Source organism: Pterocles gutturalis, unplaced genomic scaffold (assembly GCF_000699245.1).
Source record: "Pterocles gutturalis isolate BGI_N339 unplaced genomic scaffold, ASM69924v1 scaffold22098, whole genome shotgun sequence".
NCBI classification, from domain to species: domain Eukaryota; kingdom Metazoa; phylum Chordata; class Aves; order Pterocliformes; family Pteroclidae; genus Pterocles; species Pterocles gutturalis.
In genome coordinates, this window is record NW_010123680.1 from 6,693 (window position 1) to 30,393 (window position 23,701).

The window sequence follows — 23,701 nt, forward strand, 5'->3', positions numbered from 1 at the left end:
TGAGAGAGAGAAAGGAAAAAAAGCCCTTGGACCCAGTAATTCAGCTGACAGCTTGCTGAGGACAGTGTGAGCTGGGATCCCACTCCCTGCTGTGGCCACACACCCCCATCAGCCTGCATGGGAAGAGAATGGGGCTGCTGAGGGATGGCCAGTGCCCACCCACAGCTGGGCAGCACAGAGCAGGGGGTTGAACCCAGGGTTCCTGTGCTGCATAGATGGGATGGGGACAAACACCCAGGACAGGTGGAGGGGAGGATTTCCCAGCGCTCGGCTTTCCCCCTGTCCATGCTGGTCCTTCCATCTGCCTGCACATGTGCTGGGGGCCTGGGGACATCCATACGACCCATCCATGCCATGCACCCCAACAGGGGACATCCATGTGTCCAGTCCTTGACTGCAGACCAGTGGCGCTGTCTTGCAGGAGTTAAGGAAGCCATTCCACCACCCTGGGATACCTCCTCCTCCCTCTGCCCCCAGCCTACCCTGTCAGGGTGCCCCAACAGTAAAAAAGGTCACAGTGCTCTTTTCCTACGTGGACTCTGCTCCTGGTCCAGTGCAATTAGGTAGCAGTTACTTGTGAACAGGGTGATGCACAGGCAGGTCTGAAGCCCAGATGGCCTTTGGAAAGGGATTTGGGGGAAAGAAAACCCCAACCTTCCCTGCCCCCACCGCTGGGCTGGGGGCTGATGTGTGTTGGAAGGAGATGGAGAGGGACAAGGGGGAATCAGATGCCTCCTTCTCTGCGTCCCATATGGAAATGTGTTTGCTGGCTTCCCCGTGGCAGCCATGACTCTGCTTTCCGTTCCTTGATACCTTCTGCTCCCCAGCGCAGCTCCTGCTGTGCGAAGGGGGACGCTCTGCTGCTGGGAATCTGGCAATGCAAGGACAGGGAGCTGGCACCCCTGGGTCCCGTGGCAGGGATGCACCAGCTCTGTGTACTCCAGGACAGAGACCACATGCCTGTCCCACGTGTTGTATCAAGCCTCAATGAGCCTGCATTCCAAAAAATAAAAGCAGCACTCAGGCTATTGCAAGGTGAAGCTGATCTGCTCACACAGCGAGTGGGGGAATGCAGAAGGAAACACCTTGAAAGAGCACAGCCCGGGTCTGCCATGCATCTCATGCCCTCGCAGCCTCCCCCATCCCTGGATGTCCCCCAGGTTATCCTTGACAACAAGGGAAATGGGAGCTGGGAGGGGGACAGGGCACTCCAGTGGGCTCAATTTCACAGCCACTTTCTCTGCAACAAGTGGCGAGATCCTGCCACCAGGCTTCAAGGAGTTCTGCAGGCACTCATGCTACACTAGTAACTGCTGTTTCAGGTGCCTCCAGTCCCCAGATCGCAGGGGAATCCCAGCAGGCTCCCACCTGCCCTGGGGAACAGGCTAAACCAAAATCATGGGTAACCCCTAAGCAAGCCACCCCATGGCTGGGAAGCACAGGAAGGTTGCTGCAAACAGCCACTGCAGGTCACAAGAAGATGTCACCAAGCGGAAGACAAATGTTTTGCTTTTTCCCTGTCAAAGTCACGTTTGGAGAGCAAATAGGTCTGACATTCATTACTAGTAAATGAGGCCCCAAATACCTCCTCCTTCCCTAGCGCCACAGGAATTAGTTGGGCTAATCGCAGTCAAAACTTTCTGCCTGGACTCTGGAATAACTAGAAGGTTTGGAAAAGTGAGTGACTCCCCTTACTCTCTGCCAGCTGGGTAGCGTAGGAGCCCAGCAGGGTCTGAGCTGCGGTCCCTGCTGGCACTCCACTCCCCGAAAAGGCTGCTGTGCCGCTGCTGCACATAGCTCATTTTTGCTGCTGGTCTGGGAGGATGAGTTATTGCAGGGCTCCTCTGCAGCCTGGGTTGTGTCACACCAGATGTGGCTGAACAGCTCCCTTCTGGCTTAAAATAAAGAGCATCTTTGAAAGCGGAGCTGTAAGCTCTTTAATAATGGGACTCTTCCTCCGGATGCGCCATCCCCTCCTACCAAATGACAACTGGCAAAGCTCACTTTCACTTGTGGCCATGGGAAGGATGGGATGGGAGATGCTCGGGGTGCTCAGCACCAGCTCTAACCCTGCCTGGCACTGGCACTTGCTGCCTGCAGATGCATTTACCACGCTGGTGCATTGGGCTGAGGGTAGAAGCAGATGGGTGCAACTTGTGCATGAGCATCCCAGGGCATGAGCTCTTGCCTGGCATGGTCTGCATGCAGGCAGGGAGAGCTAAGCTTGCCAGCATCATCGTGCCCATGTGCAGGTGTGTGAGTGTGCAGGTGAACACAGGCACACGGGTGTGTGCATGAGTGCTCTGCTGTGCAGAGGCACCAACAGGGCTGCCTCTGGAGGCCTGATCCTGATGGGTGCTCAGTAATTTTAGGTCACTAGCAATTCCCAAGGGGGCTGAGAGAAATCAGGCAATGCCAGCCAAGGGTCCCAAGCCCAGCTCCATGCCTGGAGCTGAGGGAGGACAGAAAAGGTGATTTCTAAGCATTTCCCACCTCCAGCCTCCTCCGAGGCACTCTCTGCTCCAGCCCTGCCTGTCCCATGCCAAGCTTCAAGCTACACTATTACAGCATCAACATTTTGCTCCCATCTATTAATTCCTTTTTTCCCCCCCTTCTTTTTTAATCACTGACTTTGCAGCCAGGAGGGGAAGGGAGAGAAGCGCTGCAATAAAATCTATCAGACGTGAAGCTGTAACCCAGCTCGCTCAGGGTGACCTCCCTGCCAAGGTTGCCTTGTGAAGAAGGGGAGCGCAGGCAAAGCGGCAGAAGCATAGGGGGATGCAAACGGGCTCCAAGAAATGCTCCCGCCGCAAAGTGACATTGCTGCTGTGCTGGCGGGGATGCAGCTGTGGCAGGCAGTGGCACTAATTGCCTTCCCCAGCTCTAGCCCTCCTCCTTGCCCGCTGCAGGCAGGATATGCATTAGAACACACTTTCAGGTTATTTCAGGCTGCCCCAAGGCAGGAGCTCCCAGAGACAGCCTGTGAGAGTCACCTCTTTGGCTGAAAAACATTGCTTTGCTTTGGGAGATGAGCCTGAGCCCACCCTGGCAGCTGCCATGTGGGTGACCATGGCCAGTCCAGAGAGTCATGCTCTCCTCACACTAATGAACCCAACCACTAAATATTTGGCAATGCCCCCAAATTGCCCATTCCTATCCCCAAATTGCCATCATTTGCCCAAATCAGAGCTGCTCAGCAGCACAGCTGGCACTGACGCCTACCTCGAGTGCTCTGTGGCCCCAGCTCCTAAAATCTCAGGATGAAGGGAGCACCTTTGCTTGCTTTTCCAAAGAAGGACGTTTACAGCCTTTACAAATGCTCAGGGACGTGGCTCTAATACTTCCAAAACAGAAGAGGAAGGAGACAACCCAACCACATTATCAGCTTTAAATATCTCATGATCTTTTACTGCAAATCTCAAGATCTGAGGCTCAGCCTGCCTCATGGGTTCGTTAACATTTCATGTTGTCAGCACAGCCAATGGGTTCAATTAGACTTTGAGACGGCATCTGCAAATTGCTGGCAACCCACCGGAGGAAATCCTCCCTCAGCCTGGCCGCCAGCTCCGACACTGCTTAAGAAATACTTTCTGAGACTTTGTTCCTGGGATGTGCACCGAGCTGGCTAGTGCTCAGCGCACAAAATATCTCCCCCAAAACTGGGAAAAGGGGAGATCCTGCTCCAGAAAATGCTATGGGGTGGGAGTAAATTGGGTGCAAGACCTGCCCTGGGCTCCCCAAAGATGACGGGGATGGTGCCTGGCCACCTGCCTGCACCTAGGGGTGAGCATGCAAACTGCTTGCGGGGAGATCGCATGTGTGAGCCTGGCGATCGCTGCTGTTGCAAGTTAACTGAAAGAGCCTGTAAAACCAGAAACAGGCTATTAGCAATCCATTAGGAAAGGGTATCCAGTTCCAGCCTAGGTAAGCCATTAGAGGAACATCTGAGAGCATTAGGAGAGCTCGCTTGGGGCCAGGATGGGGCTATAAAACAGAAGAGGAAACCACGCTAATCTGGCTTGAATTACAAACTTAAAAGCAGGAGAAAAATAAAGGATACCCTAAACATTTAATGGTTTATATTTAGGAGACAGAAGGGAAGATTCTGCCAAAATGAGAGAATAAAAAACCTGTTTAGGCTACAAATATCCCATCTCTCTTCTGGCAGCAGAGAAAGCCCCTCTTCCAGAAAGGGAGGAGCGTGACTTTAAAGTTGCTTGAGTTTCAGAGTGAGCTCGGTGCTGGTGGGGTGGAGGGGAGTCAACGGCCGCTGTGTGCGACATGATGTGACGTGTCTGCATCCCAAACAGCTGGGAAATGCCCATGCTCAGGTTTGAGGGAGCTGCTGTGAGGAGGCACGATGAGGCAATGAGCATCTGGCACATGTGCATACCTCACCACATGCTCACGTGGAAACTCATCATCATCACCTCTCCTTGATAATAATTCCCAGAGCACATCACCATAATTCCCAGAGCAAACTGCAACATGAGAGCTGCTAAGTGGCCAGAGAGGAAAGGTGCTGTTGAGCAGTGGAAAGAGAGTGCAAACGACATGCTGGGGCTCAAACCCACCTTTGCAAAGTGGTGGGAAGGGGATGAGGGTGTTCCCTCAGCTCTGGGTCAGCCCCAGATATTGCTTGATATGGGGGAACGCTTGGACCAAGCACTGCCTGGCTCTCTCTGGGTTGGGGGTGGGCAAACTGCAGTCATGGCTAGATCGCACAGTGGCAGTCTCAATAAGATCCACTGTCCTGGCATGGAGGGCTTCATCTTCTGGTGCCAAGCCTGGAATTATTAAAATCCTGAAAGGAAGAGCCTGGGAGAAAGCAGACGTTGATTAAATCAGGCCTCATGGTATTCGAAAGCTCGACATCCATCTGAGCCTATTAGTGCTCATTCAGTCCTGCCTGCTGAGGTCCTGTGCATAAATCAGACCCTGCAAAGATAATGGGAGGCAGAGGGGAGAAAGGGGAGCTGCTTCTTCTGCCAAAAAATGCCACGTGCGAGCAGGGGCTGCATAGATATTCCTGGCTCTGGGCAGTCTCCAGTGTTCCCTTGTGGGTTTACTCCTGCAGGGCTGCCAAGGGGGTGACAGGAGATGCTTAAAACCTAGAGCCAGTGCATGGGTGAGTCGCCATGAGGAGGCAGGGACATGGCTCGGCATGGGGACCCTGGCCACATAGGTATGTCCCAGAGCATGAGGTTACCCAGCTCCTCCTGGCTGCTGGCAGAGACTTCTCCTCTCTCTGCCGGCCTCCCAAGCTGCCCTGTTGCCAGGAAACAAGTTGTGTGCAATCACTTTTCCAGGCTGGCAGGCAGTGGGGACAGCAAGAGCCAAGATGGGGGGCAGCTTGTGTTAGGAGACCTTCACCTAGGCAAGAACTGAGACAACGCCCTGCAAGTGTGGCACGCATGATCACTGTATCCTTTCTCAGGACACTTGTCCCTTCAAAGAGAGACCCAAACCACCACCACAGGATAAGCTGGATGGCCCCACCAACCCATGTCCTTCCCTTTCCTGGATGGATTTGGGGGGATGGGGACAGCCCCCAACATGCCAACAAGCAATAGGTCAAATAAAGCAGAGCTCAGCATGGCTTGGGCATGCTCTCAGTGTGCCAGCATCAGGTGGGTTCATTTTTGGGTGCATGGTGCCTGGCTAGGCTAGGCAGACTCAGCGTGCAAATGGCGTCTGGTGTCGGAGTAGCTCTGGCTGCCGCAGCACTGCCATCCTCTGGTGTTTGGGAGCTGATTGAATCAGGCTTCGCAAATAATTCATCTGATGAATAGTGGCAGTTTTCCTCAAATCATCTGCAAATCAGATTTTTCATTACCCAGTTGGCAAGGCAGAAAGTCAGAAAACAAGGCTGGTACCTCACTTGCTGAATGCTTGCACTTGTTTACCAAGCAAATTATTCCCCAAACACACTTCTTCATCAGCCAGTGATGGGACACATCTCTTGTAAGGAGGTACTGATTAAAAGTGGTAGCCGGGTCACTGTGCCATCCTGGGATGCCAGGAGATGAGTCCTTCCCAGTTCTCCTTGCACCCGCCACGAGGGCTCGTACCTCAAGCTCTCTCCGCAGCTCAGGGTGTCTTTCAATATCAGAAATCAAGTTTTTACTGCCCCGGAAGTGCCTTTTCCAGCCAGGGTGGCCCTGCCACCAGTGTCCCCAACACCTCCATGTATTTTTCACCATCACTGCCTGCCTAAAAGCGCTGATGGTGCCTAAAAGCACCATTCTCTCAGAGGCCCGTGGCAAGGAGGACTGGCATGGCTCAGCCCCATGAATATGATACTTAAAACCCAGGGATGGAGGGACTGGCCACCCTGAGGGTGTCGAGGCAGGAGGCTGGCTCTCCCACCATTTTTGAGTGCAAACCTCTGTACTTGCAGGGTGCTCTGCTGGATCGGTCTGTGGCAGGGTAAAAACATCAGCTTTTTCCACAACAGTTTCACAACTTGAAAAAACTGACAGTCTGTTTGGTATTTTCCATTAATTCTTCCCCTTTTTTTCACATCTTCTATGATTTGAGCATTTCTCCCCCGACTGAAAAAAACATATCCACAGCAAACTAATACCCAGACTCCACCTCTGCTTCCTTACCCCTTGGGATGCTCCACAAATGCTCTCCCACTCCCAGGAGTGAAGTGAAGGGAAAAAAGACAAGCAGGAAAACCCTCTCCCAACCCTTCTATGATTTTCAAAGCCATCAGCAAACACTTCAATCTGAAACACGACCTGTGGTGCTGTCTAGTCAAAAAACCAAAAAAAGAAAACCAACAGAAAAAGAAAAAGCCGCCGAGACGCTGATGTCAATGTCTTGGAGAGACATGAGCAAAGCTTCCCATCCCCTCTCTCAGCTGCTCCTCTCCCAAAGGAAAACTGTCTGTCAAAAAACCCCAGCACAGATGAGCTCCCCAGGGACAGACCACTGCCTCCTATTTGTGGGGCTTTTTTGGGGGGGGGAGGGGGGCGCAGTAAAACACTTTGTCAAGAAAAGCACTTAATTGGCTTTGAACTGGTCTGGCTTGTCACAGAGGGGATGCTGGATGAGCTGTGCCAGCGTAGCAGCACCTCTCCTTGAGTAGCAGATTGCTTTCCTTCTCAAGCGGAGCATGCATGCAGTGGACAGAGGAAAAAAAAAACAAAAGCCCGTTCCTTATCTTCCTGCAGCTAACAAATGAAATCTCTCCTCTGGGCTGCCAAGGATTTCACTGACTATTTTTTTTTTAAAGAAACAAGAAATAAAAGTAAGAAATACGATAACATCGCAGCAATCGCTCTGTGACTGTGCTCTGAGTTACGGTGAGCAGTATTTTATCTTCAGTTCAAAATCTAAATGTGGCAGAGGTGCATTTAAATGTGGTGACATTTATACTTTAAATGCCTTTTACATCTCATGGCAGGTTTTATATAGAACATATGTATGGAAAGTAGATAGGGGCCGTACATGAAAATGCGGAGCGGGGGGAGCCTGCAGAGCCATTTGCAGGCAGAATGTGAGTTAAAAGAAAGACAGAGAGGAAGAGAGAAGGGAGGAGAGACGGAGAATGAGAGGAAAACGGTCTGGGTTGCCTGTGCAGTAAGTAGACATTTTTTGGTCCCTGACCACTTGTCCCCAGCCACCAGCTCCCCCCACTCCCGGCCAGCTCAGCATTGCTTACGTGTTGCCATTGATCCAGGATGAGGGGCCGATACCTCAGGAAGAACTTGAGCGGGAAGGACTCGGGGTCAGGCCAGGACGAGGGGTTTTGCCATGACACCTCCAGCCTCCGAGGGTTATTGGGCACAGGTTTGGCCACCACGCTCTCCGGAGGATCTGGCTTTACTGGAAGAGAAGAGGATGGCTGGTAAAGCTTTGCACATGGCATCCTTCCTTACATCCCTCGGCACAGCTGGCTGGGCTCTGCACCATGTGCTTTCCAAGGGGTGCAGCCAACACACAGAATGTCCCTTTCCCAAACTAACTGGATGCAAAACACCTTTTCCTGTCCAGGTCATTGCTACAGCTGTCCTGGCTCAAAATAACCACTGCCAAGGATTTTCTGGAGGCGCACAGAAACAACTCTGGCCAGAGCTGAGAGAATCCCTCCTCCCCAGGGGTACTTGGGTCAGGGTAAGGAGCCCACTAAGCCCAAACCCTGCACTTTCCTTGCTAATTTCTGGGAGTCTGACCCACATTCAAGTCTGCTCACCTTGCAGAAACATGGCAGAGTTTGACCCTTGGGTTTAGGGCTGCGGTTTCAGGGACTCAAAGCTTTGGCACATCGTGCCAAGGTCACCTTCCACCCAGGTCTCTCCCTCTCAGCCCTGCTCTGCTTTTGGGACATGGTGATATTTTCTTGCTACCTGACAAGTAGTTCAAGTGAATGTGAATTGGCTGTGAGCTACGCAAAGTGCTTTGATGTTGCAGCTACTTTAAAGTGCTGGGAGCAAATCGCAGACAGGCTGTGATGAATGGCATTGCCCATTGCAGGGCGAGCCTTGCTCCCCACGAAGGGTTTGCTCAGATCCCAACAAGATCAAACTCCTGACTTGCAATAGTGAAGCTACAAAAAGAGTAAGATTTGGGTATACCCACACCTTTCCTTTTCTCCTGTCCAGGAAAGAGATGGTTGTGGGCAGCTGGGAACACAGCCGCCCCTGTGCCGCTCAGCAATGCATGAGTCCTCATGTCCCGGGAGGGCTATCAACCCCCTCCAAAGTCCACATATAGGCCAATGGACCACACCTGGATGGAAAGCTCTGGACTGAGTAATGGTCCCCTGGCTCTGACCACCCTGAGCAGCAGTTTGTGAAGGTGCCAGCATCAAACTCCACTCTCAAGCATGGATGAGGAATGCGAGAGCCAAGGGGAGCTCCTCTCTGCCTGGCAGAGCTCCTGTCCTGCACTCAGAGGTCTTCTCCTCCACGGTCACCCCAGAGGTTCACCTGCTGCAGGGGGGAGGTGACATCCCCACAAGGGCTTCACCTTCCTTGGGAGATGAAGGAGGTGATGGTGGCGAGTGAGCTTCTTCCTTGACAGCCTGCCTGCCTGCATCCCTGCCTTGTGTGTGAAGGGCATCTCTACCTCCGCCTGAAGCTGTATGGGACCAAGTGCAGATGTGGGGCCACTCTGCTGCAAGTGAAGTTGTGTGTGTGCTGTTTGCTGCCATCTCTGCTCCAGGATGATGGTCCAGCAATGTCCCCAAAAGGACAACCTCGCTGTACCACCACTGTTTGCTCCTCTAAGGAGACACCAGTCTGCGATGCTTTGAAACCTGCTGTCCTAGCCGCAGGTGAGGCAGAGCGGGTCCTTTGAAATGAAGCCACAGCCCAGCCACTTTGGTGGGACCCAGAATTGTCCCTGTTTCCTCTGAGACATAGTCCCTATTCCACCACCATCTCGCTCTCCCCAGCTCTCCCACTCAGCACCCTGGCACACACTCTGCTGTGGTCTTTCTTCACCATCATCTTCACCACCACCCTGACAGCCTCTCCTGCCTCCCATCACCTTCCCTGTGCCGTGGTGGGTGCAAGGATGGCTGGACTGCTTCCTCCATCCCCACTGCACCTGGTGCTCAGAGAATGCTTCTGGAGACTCAGGGAGCGGGCGGCAAGCAAGCACCTATGGGCTTGACCACGGGTACACAGTGCCACCTCCCAGCTCCCACTGACCCCTCTCTGCAGCAGGACTGGACACAATTTTCTGTTTGCAGCTTTATCCTCGGCATGAGGGATGACTTGCTGGGGCTGAGCTCTGCTGAGCTACTCCAGATGGCTGTGCAATTCCTCTGCTCAGGCTGGACATCAGCTTCCATCGACAGGGACTTGGAGTCCAAACACATACGGAAAAGTATAAATCCAGCACTGGCTCAGTGGGCTTGATTTGCAAAACAAAAGTCTGTTTGGCTGAATGAATGCAGATGAGTGCAAACTGCGGCTCTGTAGTGAAGAAGTGGGGAGGAAAGCACTGGGCTGGGGACAGACTCAATTAAATAATCCCTGGGGTTATGCAGGAAGCCTGATCCTGCTTTTTGGCGTGCCAGCCTGGAGCTGCAGCCAAGGGATGCTCAAATGCAGCCATGCTGGGCAGGGCGCATGTGCTTGGGCAGCAATGAGAAATACCATGGCAATAGGTTGGAGGAGAGCAAAAAAAAGAAAAATGTGCCCTGATGCCAAGGTGGGACTCACCCACACGTTTTGTAAGGATGTGACCTCCTGCCCTGCTCCTGTGGGTTGGGACTGTCTCTGGTGCACAGGGGAGGGCTGCCCAGGCTCTGAGCGAGCATGGCAGAGCCCACCCATCCGAGGGGGCTGTGCTCCTGGCTGCAGTGAGTCTTCAAATGGTGCTGAGGGTTAATAGGAAAACCAGTAGTCTCTGCTACTTCCCCCTATCCGTGGGATGCCTGCCCAGGCTAGAAAGAGCAGCAGTGCCATCCCCTTGCAAAGCACAAAGCCGAAGCTGCTCCTGCCATGTCCCTCCAGAGTGGCAGGGATGCAAGAACTGCAAGAGCGGACCACACGTCAGGCAGCTGCTCCAGTGAGGACAGACTGACATATCTTAGGACAGACCTCAGCGTAACGATGTGTGCATTGTGGAAAACATCAGGGCCAGTCCCGCAGGGGCCAGCTGAGGCGGGAGGGGAGATAGACTGTGTATTCCAGCTCCCTGATTTCTGTGTGACCTTGAAGGAGTCCTTTCTTCTCCACAGCCTCCTGAGTCGCTGCTCTGCACATGGGGACAAGCACTCCTCCTTCCCCAGCCTTTTTCTGCCTCCACTGAGCCCACACATGGTGAGGCAAGGGCTGTCTGGCTGTACCTCAGCTAGCGTAATAGAGCCCGATATTCAGCAAGGGCCTGCAGGCAGTAACATAATAAAAGCAATAATAGTGATAATAATAATGGACGATGGGCATTAGGCTGAGTATTGGTTAAGCAGCTACAAAACCAGATGTAATATTATCCTGCAGAGCTGAGGGAGAATCTCCAGACATTCCTGGGAAGGGGACTTGGCCGGGAGGCAGCTCACAGCCCTTCCCTCTTGGTTTTCAGCTGCCGCGTCCAAGCAAGGGCTCAGTGTGCAAGAAGAGCCATGGAGAAAGGCTTTTCCTAAAGGTTCTGCACCCTCATGCTTAACTGCAAGTCTTTAGCTATCCATCGGCCCCAGCTGTTGTCAGAACACTTTGAAATGAAGCCTGCGGTTCAGAAAGGCAGCTGAGACCCCGCAGTGTAGAGGGCCCTGTTGCCCATCCCATCTCTCCAATGAGTGCTAAAATGGATCCCTTGCGGCCGTTAAATATCCCCTGGCATTTTCCATGAGAAGAGGGATATTAAACTCCACATCTTAGCCAAATGTCAGTCTAGGTAATTTAATTCTGCTTCCCTAAGTAGTATGAATGGAACTGACCTTCTGCCTAGGCAACTGTATACTCATGCTCAGAGACTCTGAGTTTTGTACAGACACAAGCATGTTTGTCCTCACGTGGCCCCTCTGAGATGCTCTGTGTCTTAAGCACCCCAGAGCTAGAGCTGGGAGGATCAAACGCCCCTCCCAAGGTCACATAAGGGATGGGTGGCAGATTGGGGAAGGCACCCATGCCTGCAAGGCCCCTTCCAAGGATACCTTCCTCTTTTTAATGCTGGGCATCTTCTCTTGCTAATTTGCCCTGGGCTCACACAAGGAGAAAAGCACCGAGGCAGGATGCCAGTGTTGCTGCATGGTGGCGATGTCCCTGCTTTCCTGGGGGATGCACATGCCAGCTACCTGGTTCTGGGGATGAAACACAACTGAGGAAGGTGGAGATGTGTCCTAGAGGACCATAAATGTCTGTACTCTGTCCCAGTCATCACGAGGGAGGTGCATTGCTCCTGATACACCACCTCACTCCTCCCTGGCACCTTTCTCTGTCTCCAAGCCTTCTCCTCTCCATCTCCTCTCTCATCTCCTCCTGCTTCAGGGCTGGAGCCCCAGTGTCTGCAGAGTCTTGCCCTCCCCATGCTCACCTTTATTAATATCAATACTTTTGCAGAAGATGTAATTATGCAAACAATTTCCAGGAGTGAGACAGGGAGGAAAGTAGCCCAGATCTCCTACCAATGAGAGACAGGGGCCAGAGGGCTGGAAAACCTTTTCCAGTCATCATTGAAAATGGAAATGCAGAGTGACCCCATGCAGCTGGCTGCTAATAATCAGCATGGCATGACTGCCAGCAAGGCATGAGCTCGGGAAGGATTTTCTGCTGGGGGCTCCAGGGAGGGAGGAAGGAGAGAGAAAGCAAAACCAAAGGAGGTCGCTCTTTCCCAGGGGGTTTTTTGTGTTTGCCCAGGCTGGGTGGGTGGTCTGACCCAGCAGTGGGTCTGCTCCCACCTCAGCTGGCATCAGGAGGAAATGCTGCTGGCCCCATGCTGCTCTCGCATTGGCTCCAGGCTGCTCCATCCCCACCAGAGCATGAGATCAGGGCTTCACGCCTGGGGTTTAACTTCCATGCAGAAAGTGTGAAGGTTTTCTCTAGGCTAAGGGGAAAACACAAGGCAGGCTCTGACATCCTCATCCCTGGGATTTTAGAAGCATCATGCAGTCACTGGCTGACAACACCATCTCTCCATATTTAGCAGGATGAGTGCACACGTCACAATACTCCCATGTAGCATTCTTCCAATGAGCCGATGCAATGGGTTTGTCCTGAGCTGTAGGTTTCCCACTCCTCCATCTAGCAGAGTAAAACCCATCACAACTTCCAAGATGAGATCTCCCGGGAACCTGCTGGGTGCTAGATCCACACCACCAGCACCCACCATGCTAGGACACAGCCCTGGACTTGCAGCTGCAGAGAACAGAGCCAGAAGAGACATTGAAATGCATCTGCCAGGTGATAGTGGGGGGCCTCACCTGCCACTGCAACCGCTGGCAACCGCTGGGGTGTGTTCAGGCACCCTGCACCACTCTAGGCATTCTTGCAAGAAGCAGCAATATTGCACCCGTACTAACGGCTGGCCCCGGGCGGCACTGGCCTCTGGCCAGCACTCCACTGACCCAGGCTGAGTTCAAACTCCTGGGCTGGATCCAGCTTGTGCTGATGCCGGGATGCCTGGGGTTTCCAGCTGGGTGTGCTTCCCAGGGGGGTTGCCCTTGTGTGCTGGATGGAGGACCAGATGTTTGGGAAGCCAGGCAGGGCATGGGTGGGATGCAGATGTTACAAGATGATGCTCTGAACTCCTGCAGGAGGGAATGCAAGGAACTTGGAAAATGCAGCTTAATTGCTGCCCTGGGCCCTGCAGGCTGGAAGTTGCCTTTATTTTCAAGGAGTGTATCTTCCACAAACACAACAATTGCCATTTAAAGGCACCCAAGTGACTGGAACTCCACCACTTCCCTGCTAAGCTCCTTGCCTTGTTATCAGCATTCGCAGTGCACCGACGAAGACAAGCTTCAGACATGGACCGTGGCTGCAGGGACATGGCAGGACAGTCAGTACTCCAAAATAACTTCCCTTCTCTGTTCAGATCTGGCACCTCGTTTCTTTTTTGATGTTTTCCAGGATTTGGGGTACAAGTGGAAAATCTGGGCTAGTAGTGGAGCTCCTCTTCTTGCACTCCAGCCCTTCCAGCCACTCAGAACTGGGACATGCAGCACGCGAAAGCAAAGACTGACTGCTGGCTGCACTTCAAGGATTCATTTATTTGTTTTTCTGGTCCAGTAATTGCCACATGTAACCAGCAAATTGTTTTTCGATGTGTTCCTGAACTCCATTCTCTCTCTTTTTTCCTGTTCTTTGAGGATGGACAGTCTTGTCACAGCACTGGCTGTAATGTGTCTTTGGCTGGTGGCAAAAGCACTGTGCCCAGCTTCCTGCTTTAGTGTGCTTGGCACTGAATTGTCCAGTCTGTGCTGGTCCTTCACAGATGGAAGGGCATCTGCAGCATGAGTCTGGACACAGACTGGCAGCATCCCTGCTGCAGCCAGTGGCATGGACCAGGGGCCCTGCTCCCTGTCCCACATTGCACAGCATCCACTACCCAGATGGGGCAGTGAAGAGGTGCAAAGGGGGAAATAGGATTTTTAGGAGCTTGTTAGATAACAGCTGGTGGAGGATGACTTTGGGAGGGTTTTATTCTACCCAGAGATGGGGGGAAGAGGATGGGGCATTTTAATTTCTTTTCCAGTCCTAATTCCCATTACTCTGCTTCCAGCACAAACACCAAATCTCTATTTTAGGGATGCTCAGAGGGGCAAGAAGGTCAATGCCATTTGCACCACACCAGTTTCACAGCTCTCTGCCCCAGTACCTGGCAGCTGCTTCCCCAGCACCCCAGGCAAGGAGGAACTCAGCAACCATGGCAAACCTGGACCACTGGGGGTGCCTGTCGGGCACCAGGCCACTGATGGAACCAGAATGGGGGCTGTCTGTGGGCATCCTTCTTGGCTTCCCCTGGATGCTCAGGTGCCAGCACCAGTTACAGCAAGGCCATGAGAATGGGGAAGCACAAGGAAGATGCCAGCGTGGCTCAGACCCCGGCTCCATCTCATGCATCGATAGGCAGATTACACTTGGAGAGCCTGCCCTTTCCCTGGCCCATCGCTCTGGTGGGCGACGCTGTGTGCAGAGCAAGCCAACCCAAACACCGTCTCAGAAAGGCCACTTGCTGCCGCGGAAGTTACCTATGGCGAACTCGTCAAAGGTGGCAGTGGTGGAGTTTTTGCCCAGAGCATTCGTGACTGTCAGAGTCACCTTGTACTTCACCGTCGAGAAGAGCTGGAGGTATCTGATGTGACATCTGTTTTTGGGAAAGACATCCTTCTCACAGACCATCTCTTTCGTGCCGTGTCTGGAAAGCAGAGGTGAGAAGAGCTGTTACCTATGGGGCAGTGCTCGGGGTGGGGATGCACCCATGCTGCTAGAGGCAGGAGGCAGAAGGAGCAGTGCTGTGTCCCCAGTCTGCCCATGGTCCCCATGCACCAGCCCCTGCTGCAGCCAAAGGGGTGCTTTACTCCTGCCAGGGAATTTTGCAGGCTCATTTGTGTGATGTTTTATCCTAAGCCTGCACAGAGACCACAGTGAATGTCTTCACGCTGTCCCCAGTGAACGCAAGAAACATTCCTGGGGTTCGCGTTGGCTGTGTCTCTTCTGCGAGAGGAATGGGGGTCTCCTTTCTGCTGGTGAAACAAGCCCCAGAAGATAATACACAGTACCAGCCTGTATAAGGGCTGTGCCAGGACTTGGACATGGGGTGGGGGATGATGCCATGCCATGGCCAGTTCTGGGTGAGGGACACGACTGCTGCCCAGCCGCAGCCATCATATGGCAGAAGGGAGTGTGGCTGTGCCAAATGTGCCAAAAACAGTGGCACAACCTCCACTGTGAACAAGCAGTACAGACAGGAGGGACTTGGGGGTCATGGAAAGGGGAGCTGGGAGCTGGGGACTTTCCTGGTCCCCTCTGGGGAAACTGCAACTTTCCTGGGACAAAACCCTAGTGCCAAGCACCCAGTTTGGGTGTCCCTGGAGCATCCTTCCCCAGGCCCATTTGTGCTCAGCACAGGTCAGACCCACTGCCCTAAGACTTCATGGCACTAGCTGGGACCTGCTCCAGGCTGCAGCAATAAAAACTCACCCGACTGCACCCTTCCTTCCTGGGCACTTACATGACAGAGATGTTGAAGGAGTTGGGGATGTAGGTGGGAGTGGGCAGGTGCCAGCTGCAGTAGAAACCCTTTGGGTAGTTGTTGGACCGGCACATCAGCACTGGCTCCTTTGGTGGGGCTGCCCGGGGAAGAGAGTGGGGTTATCACCAACTCCTGAACAAGGAGATGTCCTTCCATTCTCAGCTGCTGCCAGCTTGGGACAAGACACAGTTTGCAAGGGGAGCCTGGTCTGTGTTGCTTGAAGCTTCTGGGGACCTTTGTCCCATATTTGCTGCTGAGGTACCCCATGAGATCTTGCTTTGGACTGATCTGTGCACAACAGTTCACCTCCTCCTCTGGCAGCTCACCAGCTCTAACAAGAGATGGAGTGGCAAAGGAGGTTGTCAGGTATCAGGGGAAATTGCCTTCAAGATTGTGACAGAGATGTTGCTGATGGGGAGGAGGTGCTGCTCTCTTGACCCCATTGAGCTACAGTGCTCATGGCTTTTGCTGCCATGTCCCTGGGGAGTGATAAACTCGTTGAGGGATGATCTTCCAAAAGACCAGAGGTCCTCAAAGGGAGGAAGAAGGACTGCTTATGGCAAAAGGAGGAGGAACGACCTGAAACCAGCAGAGAAAATTCAGCTCTGCAGGAGGACTGACAGTGTTAATGCTTTCAGCAGCAGAGCAGAACATCCCATCCCATCCCAGGACCCTGCCTCCAAGAAACACGGAGGCAACTGGAGATGGATGAGAGCATGCAGTTGGGAGCAGCCTTCCTCTGGTCTCATCAGCTGGTCCTAGAAGTTAGAGGCAGAAGAGGATTTTAAACCCAACCAAGTGTTCACACTGCACTGGGCTTTCCTGGATTTACGTGCCTTCTTGTGCTCTTTGCAGGAGCACAGCCAGAGCTGCAGGAAGGCTCCGCAAAATGCTGAGGGCCGGTGCATGTGGGAGGATGAGATGTTATACCTTTTGGCTGATAAATTTTGCTCTTGTAGGTTGGTAAAAATCTTATCTGAACTGACTCTGAAGTCAACTCCACTTGGTACCTGGACACTTGCATTGCTAAGAGCTGAGTTTGGCTCTAACTGCAGCACCTTGGCACAGTGCCTTGTCATAAAATGCACTCCTTGGGCTGGATGTGCACCAGGGTTCCCTTGGAAAGGCTGTCTGAAAGTGTGGTGGTCCCTCCTTCCTTTCTTTCATTAGCCCTCATGCCTGTGCACGCACCTGGGATGTCCCAAGACATGCTCCTCTCTCCAAGCGTAGTTTTTGAAACAAACCTGGCAGACCTGGCAGCCCCAGTGCAAACACCAAACACTGCTGCTTACTACCTCCCCATGGTCCCAGCAGCACTCTCCACCACAGCTAACCTCTCCTCCCTGCTGCTGAGCTGATGCAGATGCCTTACTCATGGCCATCACCGAAAATGAGATGCAAACCAGGATGCAGTGATGCAATACTTCAGGAAGCACCCCACAAGCTGGGAAACTCCTTCACTCAAGGGCTGCAAGGGCAAATCACAAGTCCCACAGCACCATGCATGTACCATGTCTTGCTATGGAGCAGTCCATACTGATGTTGGTGCAGGGAAGCTGTACACCAACCTAACGCCTCTCTGCATGCCATGCCAGAGAGAAAAGGAGGCAGCGAGTTGGCTAAGGGTGACCTCACTGCACTGCTGAGCCAGCAGCACTAGGAGGCTGCCAAAGCCTCAAGACATCCACACAAAATGGGACAACCCTGCAGCCATGTCTGTGCAAATTCCCCACGTGGCGACAGCCCTGCAGAGCTGCTTGTCTCCTGGAGGTATCCACCCTGCCTAGATGCAGCCCAGGCTTCACTGGCATAACATGCTTGGGGATGTGTCTAGGACCAAAGAAGCACCCTGATGGAAAACAGCAGCCCAACCGTGCTCTCTGGAGAGTGCCAACCCAGATGGTTTGCTCTGAGCATGGATTGCCAGAGTGGGCCCCCGAGATCCTGGCTTGACATTGCACAGCAGAGCCCATGGTCAGCAAATAATGAGGGGTTTTGCTAAAAAAGTTTTCTGGGTGGATGCCATGAGCTCCTGCTGCATCACCCAGTCTACAGAGGGGAAACTGAGGCACAGGGCCAATATCCCTGGAGCAGGGCTGGAGAGAGAGCCAAGGGAAGCAGAGTCAGGGACCAGGGAGCAAGGAGAGGGAGAGGGAGGAGAGGGCGCGGGAGAGGGAAAAAAGGGGAGGGAGAGGGAGGAGAGGGAGAGGGAGAGGGAGAGGGGGCCGGCAGGGAGGTGAGGCTATACTGTCTGTCCGCGTGTTCCTCTTAATGGCTATTTCAGCCTTCAGCCAGCAGACGAAGGCCAGAGCCTGGTTAATGAGCCTCCCAGCTAAATTATTCAAGCAGACCCTCCGCAGCAAAACAGAGTGGCTAATCGCAAGCCCAGAGACAGGCGCCTGATCCCTGCTACCGCTCCATCCTCCTCCTCCTCTTTGCTGGCTCTTTAACCCCTTCTCTGCCCCAGAGCTGCCCCCGGGGTGAGATGGGAGTGGCAGCATAGTCCTTTTCAGGGGGCAGTGGAGAGGTGGGGGGTTGGGGGCTTCTGGGAGTGTTTCGGACGGGTTGAAGGGGTACAGGGGATTTAGGGACAGCCTTTGGGGTCCGAGTGACCGCGTGGTGGCAGTGTGGGCTAACAGCACCCGCCTGGCACCCGGTAAACCGGGGCGGGGGGAGCAGTAAATATTGCATGGGGTGGCGGGGTGGGGGAGGAGGATGCTGGGGATGCTGCCATGGGCCTCTCACCCACTTGTTGCTTGTGCTCAGCTTCCCCTCACGGCACCAGGAGCCAGCAGGGAAGCCGAGTAGGGGCAGGCAAGGCTTCGGTGAGCATCCCTGAAGTCCTTATACAGTCCCTGCCCCACGAGGAGGCTCTGCTTCACCTGCACCACCCCAGATGCTGCACTGCTTCTGAGCGGCAGTTAGTCCGTTTGAGGATAATTTATCTCTGTTGTCTCCAGTATTACATCAGATCTGACTCTTGGTGATCTGTGCTAATTCCTCCACTGACGAGGCTGGGGCAAGCTTGTGCCTCCAGAGGTTTGCTTTGCTGGTAGAAGGGGGCTGCCCAAATTTCCTCCCACTTCCATCTCCACTTTGCAGCAGCCTTTGAAGATGCGCCATTTTCACAGCCTTGAATGCCATGAAGATCCTGTCCTCTGCTCCAAGACTGGGGTCCCAAATGCAGGCCTGAGCCTTTGTACCCACAGCATCCTCCACCTTCCATCCTCTGGTGCCTTTTAGTAAGCCAGAAGTGGAAGGAGAGCCTGAGGAACAGGGACAAAATGACCCACGTATCTTTGCAACCCTGGTGCCCATTCAGCATCCTCAGCCTGCTGCAGCTGAAGGGATGGAGCTGCACGAAGCCTGCCTCACCTCAGCCATTGCCCTCTATTTCTGTGCAGGGACAAGCTGCCTCACAGGGACACTCCTGCCACCTCCATCTCTCAAAAAGAGATGTCAGTCCCAGAGCCACAGGCACTTTGGGAGGGGGATGTCACACAACTTCCCCACTTTCCACCTTGATGAGCAGAAAGTCTACCCCATGGTAGACCACAGGGACAGTGCCATGTGCCACTTGGGGCTGTGACTGTGACACCATGCAGGTGACTGTGACCATGACCGCCAGGCACCACAAAGGACAGGGCTGCAAGCCCCTTCTCAGCTGCCACAGTGCATCGGGAGAGCTGTCATTGCCCATCATGCCACAGTGCTTTCTCATAGCTGGTGGTGGGGTCCCCATCTTCCTATGGGAGAAGGTGGCTTGCAACCCTGTTCCTCTCCCATCCTCTCCTAGGAAAGGCCCTTTCCAGCAGAGCTCATCCTGCCCATCAAAGGCTCTTAAAGAGAGCAAATAAAATTGCAGGCTCCAATTGATCCGGCGCTCAGTAATGCTGTCTTTGGAGGTGGGCCAGCTTGTCGGGCTGATAGAAAGAGAGAAGAAAGGCAGTGGAGGAAAACAAAGCGATCAAGGGAGCATTAAAGGCTTTTTCTACCCTGAGGCTTTGGGCAGTGCCTCTGGGTGTGAGGTGTCCTGCTCCAACCTCCCCCATCCTCCCCTGGCTGATGTCCAGCCGTTACACCCTGCCTGATTCCGAAAACAGCCTGAGCAACATGTTGCCCCTGTAGGGGCACTTCTCCCCAGGCTCCTGCATGCAGGCTCCCTAATCCTGGCAAATATTTACTTCCTGGTCGCCTCACAGAGCCGCTGAACTCTGTAAAGGCAGAGCTCCTTCCCTTTCGCTGCAAACAGCGCCTGCCCTCTTTAATCTGCCTATTAACCTCTTGCATGGCAGGAAGCCACTTCTCCCACTCTGCTGAAGTCCTCACTGCAAACCTGGCATGTTTAATATCTGGCTGTGGTGGCTTCCCAGTGGCTTGGGCTGCAATCAGCCTTGCTGCAAAAGCTCAGGGCAAGGGGATGAAAGGCTGTGCCAAAGCTGGGTGCATCCCACCTGTGTAGGCCACTTGCAAGCCATGCAATGCTCCTGCAGAATTTGCAGCTGCAGCAGGCAGTGAAGACTGGTGCCAGGGTCATTGTCTCTGCAGCACTCACTGAGGACTGGTGGCAGGGACACGGTTTTCTTTCCCATCACAAGGTGCCCCTAGTTTCGCATCCATTTGACCCCTGTCTCTGCAGCTTGTTGGAAATAGCTGTCACTTGACCAGCTCCAGCATCTCGGTGCAGCTGGGGAGAGCAGAAGTGGTCCTCAAGGATGAAACAATTCTGGATGCAACACCACAGACACAGATTTTTGCCTCCCTCCCCATCTCAAAGACCAGTCATCCTTGTACCCTGAGTCCTACTGTGCAGGGGGAAAGTGTGACCAATCAATTTTAGAAACCACTAAAAATGATCTACAATAGCTTTTCCTAGCCCTGCTAGGTCATGAGATAATGGACATTAAAATTGTGGCATTTTTATATATAGAAAAGTTATTTTAGGTCATTCTTAGAGGTTTCTGAAATGGATCAGTTATACTTTTCCTCTCCTGCTGAAAAAAAATGAATGTTCTAAAGATGCCTTGCTCCACAGGTGGACGGATACAAAAAATAGTACCAATAAAGTTTTAAGGGGCCTCTCAAACACTTCTGTAGAAGGTATTTCTTCTGGTGCACTCGGGGCACATTCAGTTGCCAGGCTGCTGGGGGATACTGATCCTACAGTGTGCTTGTGGGGTCACCTGCATAAGTCATCATCCTGGTCTTGGGCCAGCAAAGCCTCCAGGGTCCATGACAGCAGAGTCTGTTTGTTCTAGAGCTACAGCCATGACACAGCCTGCCTGCATATGGGCAGGACCCTGTGCTGCCCTGTGCTGGGGGACAACCCCAGCACCGATGCTGTTCTGCTGCCAGACTCCTGATGTTAGCATCCCTGCCCTTCCCCAGTGCCCATGGCAGGATTGCTGCCCCACCTCTTGCCTGTGCCTAACATGCCCTCCACATCCTCACCCACTGACTTTTTCTGCACCACAGACATGACTGATAAGTAAAAAGGGTCCCAAGTGACCTGAAACAAAGCTGCAGAGGCTGGTGGGCACAGCGGGGACCCACCCGGGTGCGAGATACCAGGCTCAAGCACACGAGCGCACGTGCACAAGAGCAGCACACCCTGCACGTCTGCGCACATGCCTACACAGATGCTTTGGCTACATGCATGTTGCCTGCAAGCACGAAGTATTTTTTATCTAACGACACTTCTCTAAAATTGTCTGTGTACAGCAGGCTGGTAGGACACAACAAAGAAAACAACAATGAATAAATCATATTTCTATTGCCGGCAGATCAGGGGAGCATCTGCCTGCCATGTAGCACCTGTGCTGGTGTGCATCACAGCTATGGCTAGGCATAGTCCTGTCCACAGCCCCAAACCGTGAAGCTCTGATTTTGCTCTTGAAACCCCTTCTTCAGGCTGTTCCTGGATAAGGGTGAGGATGAGGAGGGCTGCAGAGGACAGCAGCAGGGTGCTATGGAGGCAGGCGATGCTCCCTGGCATTTTGCTTCTGCGTCCTATGAACTTTGTGTTCATAACCATCACTTCTTCGAGATGGATGAAACAATTTTTTTTTTAATTAGTGCAGCAAAATTCATGTATTAATGCAGCAAAATTCATGTGAGAGAGAACTACAGAGCTCAGGGATGCAGGGGCTCAGGGCGAAATGAACTCTTCCCTCGCTGACCTCCTGGGTGACGGGGGTCAAGTGATGGTGGGCAGGGTTTGGGACTCAGTCAGTCTGAGCCAACCCAACCCTAGCAAGGGACATTTTCAGGGGGACATTCCTCTCCCTTGAAATTAGACACCAAAGATGCATCCCTCTGGAGTGTGAGCCATTCAGCTGCACACCAGAGATGCCCATGACATTCAGTCAGCACCTGGCCAGCCCCGACACCCTCATGCTGCAGCATCTTCCCAGGAGCTCCTGAAACAGCCCAGGGACACCTGTGGCTGTTGTAAAGTTCCCCAGACCTGCTGCCATCTAGGAGCCAATTCCCCAGCCTCAAAGAGCAACAATTTATACCTCAGAAGGTGCTGGAGAAAAAGGTGGACTCAGCAAAATATAAATTTCTTAAAGGGCCCGTTTTACACTGATTAGGGCTCGTAAACCAAGCTATGGATTTTCTCATTTCCCTTGCAGAAAATTCAGCGCATGCGTCAAGAGGCAGTGCTGTAAATTTTGGGGCAAGGCGTTATTCATAGAGAAGAAAGAGCTCCAAGCCCTGCTTCAAGCCCAAATCGTGCTGCAAGCTCCTAGCCCTAAAAGCTGCCTCGCAGCAGGACAGCGTTATAACAGGCTCACCGGAGTTTGCTTCATCCTGCACTGCACGAGGCTGTGCTATCCACAGCACAGCAGAGGTGCTTGTCAAACCTGACAGCTCTCAAGACTTCAAAAAATTAACAAGCAAGGCTGGTTAAGCAGCGAGAGGAAAGAGCAAGAAGAGAGGGGCTCTGACAGCCACAGCATGGGGTGACCAGCTGGCATGGCGGCCCTCTCTGGAGATGCTCTGAAAGGTGTGGGATGCTGCAGGAAGGTGATTTAGGCAGGTCAAGCTGTTAGGCATCCTGCACCCATAGTAGACCCCCTTGCTCCCAGCTGCACAGCATATTGCTTCCAGCAGCGCTGGTGCTGGGCAGCATTGCTGCCCCAGGGCAATGCCCACACAGGTCCTTGCAGATCCCACCCAGCACACTGGCACCCCAACCCCAGCTGTGCTCCTGCAGGTGACCTTGTCCCCATGGACTGGGATGCTGGGCTGGGTGCCTTGGGGACCACCATGCAGCAGGGATGGTGAGTGCCACCAGCTCTCGCTTGGGATGCCAGCATGGCAGAGAATCCCTACTAACCTCTCCATCCTACGTTACAAACCAAAGAGCAGCTTTGCTCGAAACAGTAATAAATATTGAATAAAAGCAAGCAAATCTGTTATCTGGGATAATTGGGAGTAAATAAAACATTTAACCAAACCAAATGCAGCTGTTTCTACTTGGAGCCGGCACAACAGCAGGGAAGCCAGCTCAGCTACTCTTGAGTCCTCGTTACAGCAGCTGATTATTGTTTTGTGTATAACGGTAGCACCGCCAGGCCTTGAGCGAGGCTGTGGCCCACAGTGCTTGGTGCGGCACACCTGGGAGAGGTGCACCAGCAAGGCAGGATACGGCAGCACAGCGAGTGTGCCAGGCACGGGAAGCCCTTTGCAGCGCTGGGGTTTGCTCTCCAGCCCCGGGAGTTCACGGCGAGGCCAGCTTTCCTCCCCCAACACCTCTGCAAGAGGATTTGCATGCAACATAAACCATTTCAGAGCCAGGTCACTGGTTCGCACATAGCCCCGGGGCAGTAATGACCAAACCTTGTTACCGGCTGCTCTGGGATTGAGTGTGTTGGGCCTCCGTCCAGCTCCTGGAGACCTGAAGAGCAGCTTGGGGTGATGGACTGTGCAGATCCCAGGGGAAGATTCTGGCAAATGGTGCCAAGGGAGGCTCTGGCGATGGAGAGTGCATCCCTGCCTGCAGCTTGGGCTGGAGCATCCTCGGGTGCTAGGCTGCCGTGCC

At 53.3% G+C, this 23,701-nt stretch overlaps 1 protein-coding gene across 1 annotated transcript in view; it reads right to left on the bottom strand.

The window, feature by feature from the left end:
- Positions 1 to 23,701, bottom strand: part of CNTFR (ciliary neurotrophic factor receptor) — a 90,125-nt gene that overhangs the window by 5,997 nt on the left and 60,427 nt on the right. The window contains exons 3-5 of the mRNA XM_010078001.1: positions 15,634 to 15,751; positions 14,651 to 14,817; positions 7,673 to 7,836 (exon numbers count right to left, since the gene is read on the bottom strand). Coding sequence (XP_010076303.1) covers positions 7,673 to 7,836; positions 14,651 to 14,817; positions 15,634 to 15,751 — 449 coding nt within the window. The remainder of the gene's footprint in view (positions 1 to 7,672; positions 7,837 to 14,650; positions 14,818 to 15,633; positions 15,752 to 23,701) is intronic.